We start from the raw sequence: 12,809 nt of genomic DNA, 5'->3' as shown, positions 1-12,809 counted from the left end.
GTTTGTACCACTGTTACTGTTTCTGCTGTTACAGCATCTAAATTGTATTTGATGCTTGCTTTGTTTTTTTGTTTTGTTTTTAAGTTCCTTGCCTAGGCAGTTGACAGTCAAAACACACACACACACGAAGAACCCCTTTTGGCTCAGAAGGGGTAACAAGAAACCAAAAGGAGAGGCCCAAACTTGGTGTGCTAAAAGTATCCTAGATTTCTCTACGGTGAATTACAACACTACTCTTTTTTCTTGTTTTGTTCAGTATATCAATCACACGGGTCACAGCAGACATCTCGCTTGCCAAACGCTCAGTATTAAACAATCCCAGCAAGCACGCGATAATAGAACGGTCCAATACAAGGTCAAGTTTAGGTAAGTGAATGGAATGATAATATTAAAAGTCATCACTAACTATAATACTCCAAAACTTGAAAACTCGTCATTTTATAAAAAGGGGATTATTCACTATAACTCCACATACAGTGTCAGGTTTAGGCACTGCCTCCCTGTGGAAGTCAATTTTGGTACATCCATAGACATTACTGAGGTAACACACGTACTTCTTGGGTAATTGTGCACCTGAAATTATGTGCCTGTTTCAAAGTAGAAGGTTTTTCAAAACCATTCTTAGATTCCTTCTGTAGGTTAGTAAAAAAAAAATGCCCATGGTATTCTTATGTACTTGTTTGCTTCATATGTACATCTCACAAACCTTTAGAATAAATTCAGGAATCTTTCTTGTAAGATATGAGAGCAGGGGCACCAACTCATGGGGACTAAGCCCTTTTGCACCACCAATGTCCCCAAAAAATCAGGGGGCAGAGCAAAGACAAGCAAGCAAACAAAAGCGGACCGTATGCTTAGCATGGTATGTGTAATCTTTCTTGTCAGTATTTATCTTTTTCTCTCTTGGCACCATGTAACTGTGGTATTTGTTTTCCTCAGTGTTGCTCTCTTCTTACTCTGTTGTGGCTGATTTCTTAGTCCTTTTGAACCCTTCATTCTTAAATGTGTAGGCAATCACTAATTCTCTTATTAGTCCTATTAGTTAATAGTTTATATTCCAACTTTCTTCAGTCATAGAACTCAGTTCCGTGTTTATGGGGTTTCCATAATCCCCCGTCCAAGCACTGACCAGACCTACACGTGCTTAGCTGCAGGAGGTATTTGCATCATGCTTCCTCAAACCATACACTGGGACCATGGACAGTCTCACAGCTAAAAAAGAACTATTCCAAGTTCATGTCAAGTCATTAGCAATTCAAGCATTTCCTCTTATAAATCCTTCTGGGCATAGCATGTTTGTTGTGTTTCAAGAACAAATAGCTGTTGAAAAGTTATTTGAATCTACATTTGTGTGAGAAAGGAAGCTTTACTCGGAACACATGGTTAAAATCCAGTAGCCATATATGTGTCTGTGTGTACATGACATCTGTATAAGTTGCTGAACCAAATCTATGGCTTTTGCTTCATTTAGTCAGTTTCAAGACTCCAACCCCCTTTTTCTTGTTTGTTCCCATGTATGTTACATTTCTAGCTGCTTTTGTTGTAACCTTATCTCATTCTGTATGCTTTGGACAAGAACCTGATTTTCTTGGGTTTTTCCATTCTTTGCTTCATTAATGCCCTCCCTTTCCAGATGTTTTGGGTATGTATATATGGTTGCTAATTATTTTTGCTTTTGTCTTTGTGTTCATGATGTATCGCACCTCACAAAACCACTATCTCTTTCTGATAGCTGGTTTTGTAACAGTAAAAACAAGTTATTTGTGTAGTCTGTATGGAATTCTCTATTCTAGAGGGTATCAATGATTTTAAATGTCAGAAATCAAGTCACAGTTGGCTGGAAAATACTCAGAAAAACTAAGATTGGATATCTAAATTGTGTACTCAGAATCTGTACTGCACTAGTCTAAGATAGTAAATGTGCAAGTGCAAAAAGAGTTGTATACAGCTGTTTGTAGAAACAGTTCTCCTTTGTGTAATATATGCACACATTCTTTCATGTATATTAGAGGAGCTTTGCTTTGAAAATCTTGTCTTAGAAGCTTTGTTTACTTGTTTTGTTGCTATATATGCCATGCCGGTTGTGTTAGAAAAGACAACCTCCAAATGTTTGAAAAATTATTGTATTTTAACTAATGTGTAGTTGATGTGTGTTCATCCAACATCCCTTGTTTCTAGCAAAAGATACTGTACGCATGAAAACTACATCCATTGTATAGTGGTAGCCCTTAATAGCATTACAATCTATAACTATAAGGAACTAAAGTTTCCATTGCTTTTTAAATATGCCATTTTTGTAGTAAACTGTTTACTGCATTGTACACAGAACCCAGTTCTTAGCCTCAGAGGATCATGAATCTAGCAACAGTTCACACACCTAATACAGCCCTGATCAAGAGTTCTCCATTTCAAGGATTAGAACCGCTAATTTGCACATATTTGTATGATGAACCTTTCAACCATCTTAATTCTCTTAATACTGCATCATTCATGGCCAGAACACCAGAGGGTTGGCTTATAATTCACAAAATAATGATACTGAAGAAGAAGAAACCGTTACAAGGATAGAAATCAGCAATGCTTAAAAATCTATTTTTAAGATATTGTTCTTTATTTTTTTATACCATAAAATCTACCTTTACCTTTAAAATCTTCTCTCTTGGAGAAGAAAAATAACATTCCAGGCAAACAAAATTTGAATAGAGCCAAAACACCCTTTGGGAATTTTTCAGTTCAAAACTGAGGAAGGCGGGGAGCTGTTTCACCACTGCCTATCCCATGATCTTGTTGATTGTGTGTGTGTGGCACCCACATGTAGCTGTGGAAAACAAACAAACAATTCTCTATCATGAGAGTGGAAAGCACTGCACTCCTACTTGGTTTCAGATTTTAGCACTGTGACGAAGTCAGACCATGATACATTCAGTGCTTTTTGCCCTCACCATGGAGTCTTTCAGGTTAAAACAAGAAAGGCACCCACCAGCAACTTGAAATAAAATTGTGAAAAGTAAATTGGGGGTTTAAAATGGCATATTGATCATTCTGCATAATTTCAAATAATAGGATATAAATATATATATATCTATAATTAACAGAATTATTTGATTTGATAACTGGTTAAGATAAACAAATCCCCAAAAAAGATATAAAGTAACTCCACTTTTCTATAAAACTATTTTCCCACTGTCTACCTTCCCTAACTCTGATTATGTTTGTTAGTTTTATCAACTAACATGTACTATGTCCCAGACTTCAAGCACCCAGGCTTCTAATTCAGGAGGGTCTGTTTTTTACCCGTACCTGACATAATGGTCATATGGGCTGTTAAGAATTGACTTTAAAATCTTCATGCAGCACTACATCTTTAGTATAGCTAAATAATATTAAAGGGTTTCTTGGTCATTCATAAACCATAATCTATCCTTCTCTAATAATACTTTATCCAAATATAACCTCATTTGGTGCCAAGACCACAAAATGTGAAAAAAACATCTATTTGAGATCACCAGCATATACTACTGAAGTTGGGATATATTTTGTTTAATCTTCTTGATGTCAAGTATTGTCTTGTAATATGTGTTCCTCTTTCACATATCTACTTCCATATTTTAAACTAAATATTTATGGACAAATCTGTTGCCCATTGTCTTTGATAGCAGTTTCTTTGCTTTTCAAAATGCAGTAAAATGCCATGAGCCAATGCATTCAAAATTCCAAGAGCAAGTTTACCTCACACTGCACGCCTGTTTGACCTCACTAAAATTACCAAAATGGATCCACAGTCTGATAGCCCGAGTACAGGACCAGGTTGCTGATGGGATGGGACCATTTTGGCTTCAGCCATTAAGGAGAAAACTGCTTCACACAAATTTCTTACATGGGAGCAATTTTTGTGTCAAGCATTTTATCATGTAGCACATTATCATGATAAGTAGCAGGGTTATTTTACTGAATTAATTTGTCCTCAAGACAGTTCAGTATTGGTGTACAATTCTTTTTTATTTATTAGGCAGTGGGTTTTTTCCTCTTTTGAACACCGTTAAATAGCTTCCTTCTTTAGGAAGACATTCATCTCATTGACTGGCAGGTTCTCATATTTAAATCTCATTAGTTGTTTGAAGTGAAATCTGGTGAAGTTAATAAAGAATAGAAATGTAGAAGTGTACAGAGGACCTAGTATCCAGAAATTGTGTCAGATTAGATTTGATATATTATATTATATTATTATATTATATTATATTATATTATATTATATTATATTATATTATATTATATTATATTATATATTACATATGGGGGGGATTCCCATTCATAGGAAATGTGGCTTATATCTAGAGGCAAAGTTCTGATATAAGCCCAATTAAATATGCTGGTGTCAATCCACCAGCATCTAGATGGGATTGGGGCTAAGGCATTTAGTGTGGACCACCTTTGTTCAGAACTTAAAAAACTGTTCCTAGCCTAGATGGATAGATATTTCCTATGTTATATTTTGATATTTCGTAAATTAATGTATTTTTCTATAATTGTTCCTGCTCAGTTTGTGAAATACAACATGAAAAGGTCAAACATATATATATTTCCAAATACACCTTTGCAAATTTAGGCCACAATCTACCCAAATTAAGCCGTATTAATATCTCTGGTTTCAGTTAGAATTTGTACTTAACGTTCCCATTGAAATCATAATTCACCTTTTGCTGAACTGTGTGGTCGTTTGCCATTAAAACGAGTAGCAATTTATCAGCTTCTTCAGAAAATTAAATATCAATCCACCACATGTGAGATTCTGTGTCTTCCTAAATATCACAAAAATGCCACTGTAATTACAAATTATAAGACTATAACCCTGCTGAAAGTTCCAAGAGCTAATCCTCGCTTGAAGTTTTAATAAATGTTAACACCTTGCTGCTAAAACATACTTGCCAGCATAGCAACTGCCCAGTTGCAATCTGGAGAACTTTCCTGGCTCTTAAATAGACTTGCATCATGAAAGAGGGAGCAGCTTTGAATGTGAAATAAAACTGGGTAAAAATATTTTAAATATAAGGCAACCTCTGGAATGTTGCCATTTTGTGTATCCTGGCTCAGTCTCCACTGAGAATACTATGCTTTGACTGAGGCCAAGGATGGAGGCCTCCTTTTCCTTCCATCCCATACTTACCCTCTTCCAGGAAAAAGTAGCAACTGACAGTCCTTGACACTGATTTGAAAAGGCTTCCAGCACAATGACCTTTAGTCACACACACAAATTTGTATGGAATCACTTTTAAAGAACTGCTTTTTGAGACTGCTTTTGCTCCATAAGGTCCAGTGTTACCTTTCTAGTGAATTATTATGAGACACCTTTCTAGTGAATTATTAAGCCATTCTTGATCATTTCTTTCTGATTTCCAGCAGATCTCTGGACATGTTTTTAACCTTTGTACTTAAGACCTTGTGACTCTTTTGTTCATGTTACAAAAACTAGTGACACAGTTGAGGAAGGGCTGAAAGCACTGTAAATACATTTCATTATTTTTTAAAAAATTGCAACTATATAAATCATTGATATTCCCAAGGCAGCTAGCACGTATATTTCATTGACATGCCAAAGACAGATAAGAGAAGTGCCTATTGAAATATTTTTTTAAAAAGTTGAAGTAATCCAGTACAGAAGCGTAAGACGACAAATATTGATAGAAACAGAGAGAGTAGGATTTGGTCACCCATTACTTTGATTACTATCAGTTGAAGATGGTTTACTGGCAGCTACAATGTGGGATAGTGAAAGGTGTGGTTTTATTTCTCTTTATTTTGACATGCAGTAGTGTTAGGGTAGCAGCAATGGCCATTAGAGAGTATGCTATATGAGTGCAAAGCATTCAGTTTGATTAATGTTCATACGCCACTCTTATTCTTGGGCCCTCGGTGGTGCCAGGAACGGCGCTGGATCGGGCTAACCACACGCATGAAAATGTGAAGAAAGGCCAGTATCCAAAGATACTGGGCAGGAGATGAAAATTCTGAAAGATTCTCTAATGCGTATACCCAGAGCTCCTGATTGTTATTAAAATAGCCATAACCTGTTGGCAATTTAGGCTTCTCCAACCTTTTAGCAAACAGAATCATCATGTTCTATATAAAGAGTGAGTGTGGAAAATGAACCTACCCATAAACAAGTGTCTCTTTGCTTTTCCACAGCTGAAGTTCAGAGTGAAATTGAACGAATATTTGAATTAGCAAGGACGTTACAGCTGGTAGTACTTGATGCCGATACTATTAATCATCCAGCTCAACTTGGTAAAACCTCTCTGGCTCCCATTATAGTGTATGTAAAGATTACTTCTCCAAAGGTAAATATTTTCCACTGGTAGTTCAACGTTTGGCCTAACCTTTGCTTCCAGTCCCATGCTGTGGTGTGGAGATACTTGTGTTGGCTGGAAATATTGATGAATTTCATCTCTGAAGTACTGTGTGGTAAAATATATTTAATGAGTGCCTGGCGTGCTCTGGTCTATGGGATCACGAAGAGGCGGACAGTTACAGTACAGTTTGCCGCCGTATTTCTGACTAAGTCCAAAGGAAGGGCTTATACAATTGACATCTTTTGTATGGGATCTGGCTTCACAATATCAAGCAACAAGTGTGAAATCGCTGGCCCTGAATGCAAAAAAGAAACTAATTTTAAAGAATTTAAAGAGGCAGTCTGGCTGCTTGCTGGTCCACTGTGACCGACCTTGCAGTTGATCAGTGTTTTCTGTGCCCCTGCTTTAAAATACTTCCCTCATTACAGTATCTATGCATGCAATCTGTTTCTTACATGGTTCAAAATTGATTCCGTTATATTTTCATTCTTTCATATTTTAACTGTGGTCTTCTTTTCCCACAGGTTTTACAAAGGTTGATAAAATCCCGAGGCAAATCTCAGGCGAAGCACCTTAATGTTCAAATGGTAGCAGCTGATAAACTGGCTCAGTGCCCTCCAGTGAGTTATTCTTAACATTATATGGGTAGAGCTGTGGAACTGTAACTCATTTCTTTCTCTGCTGATTGAAAACGATCTGAAATTAAATCTGTGTGTTCATTTTTGCAGCAAGTTCTAGCCATGAGTTCACAAATCTCTGTAATTAATTATTCCACAGTTCAGCTATCTACACACATGCAAAACCTGTTCTAAAAGCAATAACCATGTTAATCAAATGGTGGGAAAGGATCCTCCCAATTGGTGCAATTACTGTTTTTGGAAGACAGTTCCATGAACATAGCCCAGCCAGCTGGATTTGAGAGGATGAATAGTTCATGCAGCACTATGTAGCACAGTTCCTTATCCAGGTCAAAAGGCCACTAAATAACTCCTACATCAACGGTCTCTTCCTCTATGTACCCAAGTATTGGATATTGTATGCTGGGTGCTATATCCTGGTCTTCTAGCTTTCTGTTGTAATAATGGGTTTTCCCTTCTTGCCAAAACCTCTCTCTTCTACTTTCTGTTGCTAAATGAAAACAAAATCTCAACCAGAATGGTGGAAATAGTGATTCCCCACACCCCATAGTAGTAAATTTCTGTGTTGTATGGCAAAACTTTGGCTGAGTTTAAGTGTCACATGAGTTTAATGATTTGAATATTATGAACATGGTTTTCCATAGTTCTTTGGTTATGGCGTTAGATGATTTATTTATTTTGCATTGTTTTGACTGAATTAATCATTTCCAGGAAATGTTTGATGTGATTCTGGACGAGAATCAGCTTGAAGATGCTTGCGAGCACCTGGCTGACTATTTGGAAGCTTATTGGAAGGCCACACACCCTGCTAGCAGCCACCCTCCTAATGAGCTTCTCACTCGCACACTGGCAACCGCCACTCTTCCTATCAACCCAGGCCCAAATGTTAATTTGCAGGTAAAGGTATTTTTTGGATGCCATTTGGTTTTAAGGCTTTCCTTCAAGAGTCCCTGCTGTGTACATGCACTGTGGTGGCTGTTTGTTACAAAAATGGATCTAATTCCCAGTATTAAAAGATCACAGGTGTCCTCTCAGCTTTCAGATCCGATGCAGCTGAAAGATGAGCTGTTCCATTTCAGCCTAAAATAAGTAAAATATCTGAAAATGGAGACAGGTTGTGCAATTTACAACAGCCAGATTCCAGCCTAAAGCAAAGCCCCCAGTTCTGGCTTTATTGAATTAATAACCAAAAGTAGTCTATATAAGGTTAAGTAGAAGTACTTTTTCTAGGAGTTATGACTGTAGAAAACATCAAAAGAGTTCTGCTCTTGCCTTAACTCTAGTTTTGTAATAAAAAATGAAATTGTAATATTTAGGATAATATCTTAAGTATGAGCATTACATTAGGAGTAGCTAAATCTTTTGAATTTGCTTTTAAGTGATTTTGTGAAAATTGTAAAAAAAATGATGCAAGTTAAGATGATTAATCAAAACTGTTCATTTTTCAGTGATTTCAAAACATTGTGCTGATGAAGATTAGGTTTGATTATGCTTGGTAATTTTCACTTCTGTTTTCACTAATGTGCTAGGAAATTGAAACAATAATTTCACTCTGTTTTTGTTTTTTGTGGCAAAGTTCAACCCTTCTGCAAAAATAAATTGGCAATTTAAAAAGACATCTTGCCACAACTAGAATGCACTTACAACACAATCCAAACATGTTTACTCAGAAGTAAGTTCTGCTGAATTCAGTGGGGCTTACTCCCTAGTATGCCTGTGTAGGACTTAAAAGCTTAAGTGCCTTAAAAAACACTACAGCAGTGATATTATTGGTGTTATAATACAAGTGCTATCAAGCTTGAACCTCTGAATAATTTTTATTTTAAGGACAGTATCCTGTTTTTAAAATGAAAACTCGATTCACCTACATTCTGTGGTTTGCTATTGATCTTTTTTGCGGTGATGTCTGCTTTCAAAAATCTTTCAGGTTTATCTCATGCCTGATTCACCCACCTCATTGCCAGATCTGCTCTTTATTTTCCATGTGGTGTGTCTGTGCTGGGAGGTAGGGCTAATCAAAATGTTCTGAAAGTTGATATGATCACCAGAGCTCAGGGCCTAACTGAAAATAAAGCGAAACTAACTTTGGTTTCTTTGTGGCATGAAGGTTCACTTGTATTATAAAGCAGTATCTCCAGTAAAAGTTCCAATTCTTGTATTCCTAGATTTGACTATAGTTGTTAGCCATAGGTTGACTTCAGACAGCTTACTGTGGAATAGCATTGTGAAAAAGATGTCTGCTTAGCAGTTTAAGGATCATGACATTACTGGTTTATGAGGCGTTTTCTGCTCAATATTTGCCAGTGTGAAATTACAACTCTGTTGTATTAATTAGGGCTCTCAAGGAGATCAGAGGAATGAACAATCAGCCCCTGAACGAACTGGTTCCCAAGCTGAAGAAGCAGCACGGGCCGAACCCACCAGGAAATCTCAACACCGCTCTTCCACTTCAGGCCATAACCATCGTAGTGGAACTAGTCGTGGCCTGCCTAGACAAGAAACTTTTGACTCGGAAACACAAGACAGCAGAGATTCAGCATACGTAGAGCCAAAGGAGGATTATTCTCATGAACACAATGATTCTCATCAAGATCACAGTCACAGGGATGAGTCCCATGGGAGCAGTGATCACAGGCACCGAGAATCAAGGCTTCGCTCAAAGGAAAAGGACCGAGAGCTGGACCATAATGAAGGCAACAAGCAGCGTAGCCGTCATAAATCAAGGGACCAGTATTGTGACAAAGATGGGGAAGTGATATCTAAAAAACGTAATGATACAGCAGAATGGAAGCGACAGGTGTACAGTCACCAATAACGTTTGGCAGTTTTGTCTTTCTTTTGAAGTTGTGTATGACAAAGCCCCACCCCACTCCCTTTTTAAAAAGAACAAATCTGGGTTTTCATTGCAGAACATGTGGTATCCTGTATGCTGCTTTAAAAAAAAAAATTGCTGTTGCTATCACAGCAATAGCATGAAATAGAATATTCATTTTGATTAGTGCTATAACACATTGGCATAGTACAACTGCGAAGTCCCTGGTGTTGTACCAAGCTTTTCTCCCCCCAAAGTCGTTTTTGGTAGCTGCCACTTGAACAATATCTGTTGTCATCAAGGTGTTGTTAGTGTTTTCAGACAAAATACAATTGGTGTTTATTAACTTCCCATGTTTTTCCGCAAGCCAAAATCAGCACATCCAAAACTGAAGCTCTCATCTGTTTTGATTTTTTTTAATTGTTAGGCACCTGATTTGCCATTGATTTGAGAGCCACTTTCTGTTGATTGTACTTCTAGTGGACTACATTTGGAGACAGAATTCAGTTTTGCCTTACACACAGGGGATCATAAAAGTCAAAATCTCTTTTCTATGTACTGGTACTGTGTACTGTATAGACAGTTTATAAATGTTATTTCTGCAAACACCTTCTTATATAAGATTGACCACACTGTTTAAAGTCCTAATGCCAAGTCAGCAGATTTGCTTTTGAATTACTGGCAACTGGAACTAGCCTCATTCAGGAAATTTGTTAACAAGGTTCACTCTAGACTCACTTTCTTCAGTAGCAGAAAGCTTATATTTAGTGTAAATAGGAATACATTAGGATAAAAGGTTGGATTGTCCTTGCAAACTTAAAATCATTTTTGCATTTTTAAATCTACAGCAAAAATAATGTGACACTATAAATGCTCTAAACAGGACACACTAATTGCAGTGAGCACACAGATAACGTTTTTTCTTGTCAACTTGATAGGCCACATTTGACATTGTGCAAGTGTGTGTTTGTGTGTAAAACAATTTATGACAGGAGTGCTTGTGAAGGGTACACAGAAGACTCTATAGGCAACCCATATGTTATGAATCAACCATAATTTCCACCTTTAGCTGCTCAGGTATTACGATTTGTACACACATGCAGTACAATGTCAGGAAATCCTTAATTGTACTTTCATGAAAAGGGATTCCCACCCTTTCAATACGCCCTCTTATCAAAGGACCACATGATCTCCCAGGCTTAGATTTCAAGCACCACACTGGCCATGGCAGCAGAGAACTCATTTGAGCAGCTAAATATGGCAATTGGGGCTGAATCATACCACATCAGTTGGTCCCGAGAATGTAATTATTCCAAAAATGAGTAAGGGTTTTCCTTCTGTCTGCAACTCTAAAGGTCCAAATTGCAGGCAAGCAACATGAGGAAGTTTATGTCTACAGGTAATTGGGAAAGCATCAATCTGCTGGCTCTTCGTTGAGGATCCAGGAAAGTAAAAAACACAGGCAAATGTGACTGAGTGTTTCACTGGAAATGTAAAATCTTTTTGTGTTTTAGAGTATTTGTTTTAGTAAGAAAAGTTTACACTGCTTGTGGAGAGTTATTTTGTTGGAAAATAAATTTTTGTAGCTTCTCCACTTTCCTATATTTGACAATCTCTGTATCCTGGTTAACATGGCCTTCCGACACTTGCCTCTGGATTTTAGCCTCTAGCAAGTTCCTAAAAGGCTATTGTAACTTCCTGACAGAAGCAAGCAAGCCTCCAAACTGAATTTCAGGTTTGCCCTGTACAGCTAGTATACTTGTAATGAGAGCGAGTTAATACAGTCGGAAAAGGGAAGGCGGTAATGGAGACAGGTGCTCCACACACACAATTTATGTGCTGGGGACTGGAACAAGTTCCAGAATACCCAGTGGGAAAGACATTCACATCATTCTTGTGGACAGTGGTTCCAAATCGGGGGGTCAGTGTAATCCACCCAGGGGGTCTGTGGCACCATTCAAATAACAAAAACTACCAAAGAGAAATAAAAATTGTCAATAATATGGGGTACATGGCTTGGCTTTTGAAAAACGGAAGCTGCAGTACTTAGCTAATGGGTAACTGCTGCGCTATGAGACTTTAATAGGACTCGAAGAATTAGAAGGAACTCAGGAATCGGCAACTCTCTCTCTCTCTCTCTCTCTCTCTCTCTCTCTCACACACACACACACACACACACACACACACTACTACAGTACTATGAGGCAATTACAATATAATGCTAGACTGCCAATGTCCAGGGTTAGGTGAACAGGAAGCTATTTATCCCAGAGCTCTGTAGACACTTTCTAATTAGGGAGAGTATTCCCACCTCTCCACCCATGATTCCTTGGTGGGGGGCTTCTCACTATTTGTTGTATTTCTGCTCAAATTCCCAATATTCTAAAGCCCTACCCCCCACTTCCCTGACTATAGTCATTACTCTTAATACTTTGAATCTGGCTTTTAAAGCCCATTCTTTATTGCTGCAGGATTTGTTCTACTTAAAGTTAATCTTTGCAACACTTTGGCAGGATTTCAAATTCTTCAGCTTCTGCAACAAGCTTCCATATAAAGCTATGAACGTTGTAATTGTCCAGTTGGAACTGGAAACTCAATGGGTTTGATTCAGATAGTTCATTTGGACTGCAATTCTATTCATTTATATGGATGCAATTCAACTGATCTCAATGACACTTTTGAATAGAAGTATATAAGATTGCTATGTTAGTTTCCATTGAAATCAATAGGTCTTAAAGGTGACAACTAGCTTGTCTCATTGATTTAAATGGGATTTAAGTACAACTAACTTGGTTTAGATGCAATCCAATGTTTATTCATTTCTTCATAGTATGCACTATTAGCAAACTGATGAATTCTAACAAATCTATTGGTGTCAAGGCTGAGTACTATAGCTCATAATCTTTTAATGATTACTATTTGGTACTTAATAACCCTATCCATAATGTGTTTTCCTCAATTACTCTTAAGAGAAAGAGAAGAGGTAGGCTGGCCTTGTACTTCTTGCAAAGT

General features: G+C 37.5%; 1 protein-coding gene across 10 annotated transcripts in view; it reads left to right on the top strand.

The window, feature by feature from the left end:
* CACNB2 (calcium voltage-gated channel auxiliary subunit beta 2) overlaps positions 1-11,391 on the top strand; it is a 130,041-nt gene extending 118,650 nt beyond the window's left edge. For all 10 annotated transcript variants that reach the window (XM_083704878.1, XM_083704879.1, XM_083704876.1 and 7 more), the window contains 5 exons: positions 257-366; positions 6,184-6,335; positions 6,872-6,967; positions 7,697-7,882; positions 9,321-11,391. In XM_083704878.1, coding sequence (XP_083561004.1) covers positions 257-366; positions 6,184-6,335; positions 6,872-6,967; positions 7,697-7,882; positions 9,321-9,800 — 1,024 coding nt within the window. In that variant the 3' untranslated portion in view covers positions 9,801-11,391. The remainder of the gene's footprint in view (positions 1-256; positions 367-6,183; positions 6,336-6,871; positions 6,968-7,696; positions 7,883-9,320) is intronic.
* The last annotated feature ends 1,418 nt before the right edge of the window (positions 11,392-12,809 follow it).

Source organism: Podarcis gaigeae (assembly GCF_964106915.1).
Source record: "Podarcis gaigeae genome assembly, chromosome: 12".
Classification (NCBI taxonomy): Eukaryota; Metazoa; Chordata; class Lepidosauria; order Squamata; family Lacertidae; genus Podarcis; species Podarcis gaigeae.
This window is presented reverse-complemented; position numbering and strand designations above follow the sequence as displayed.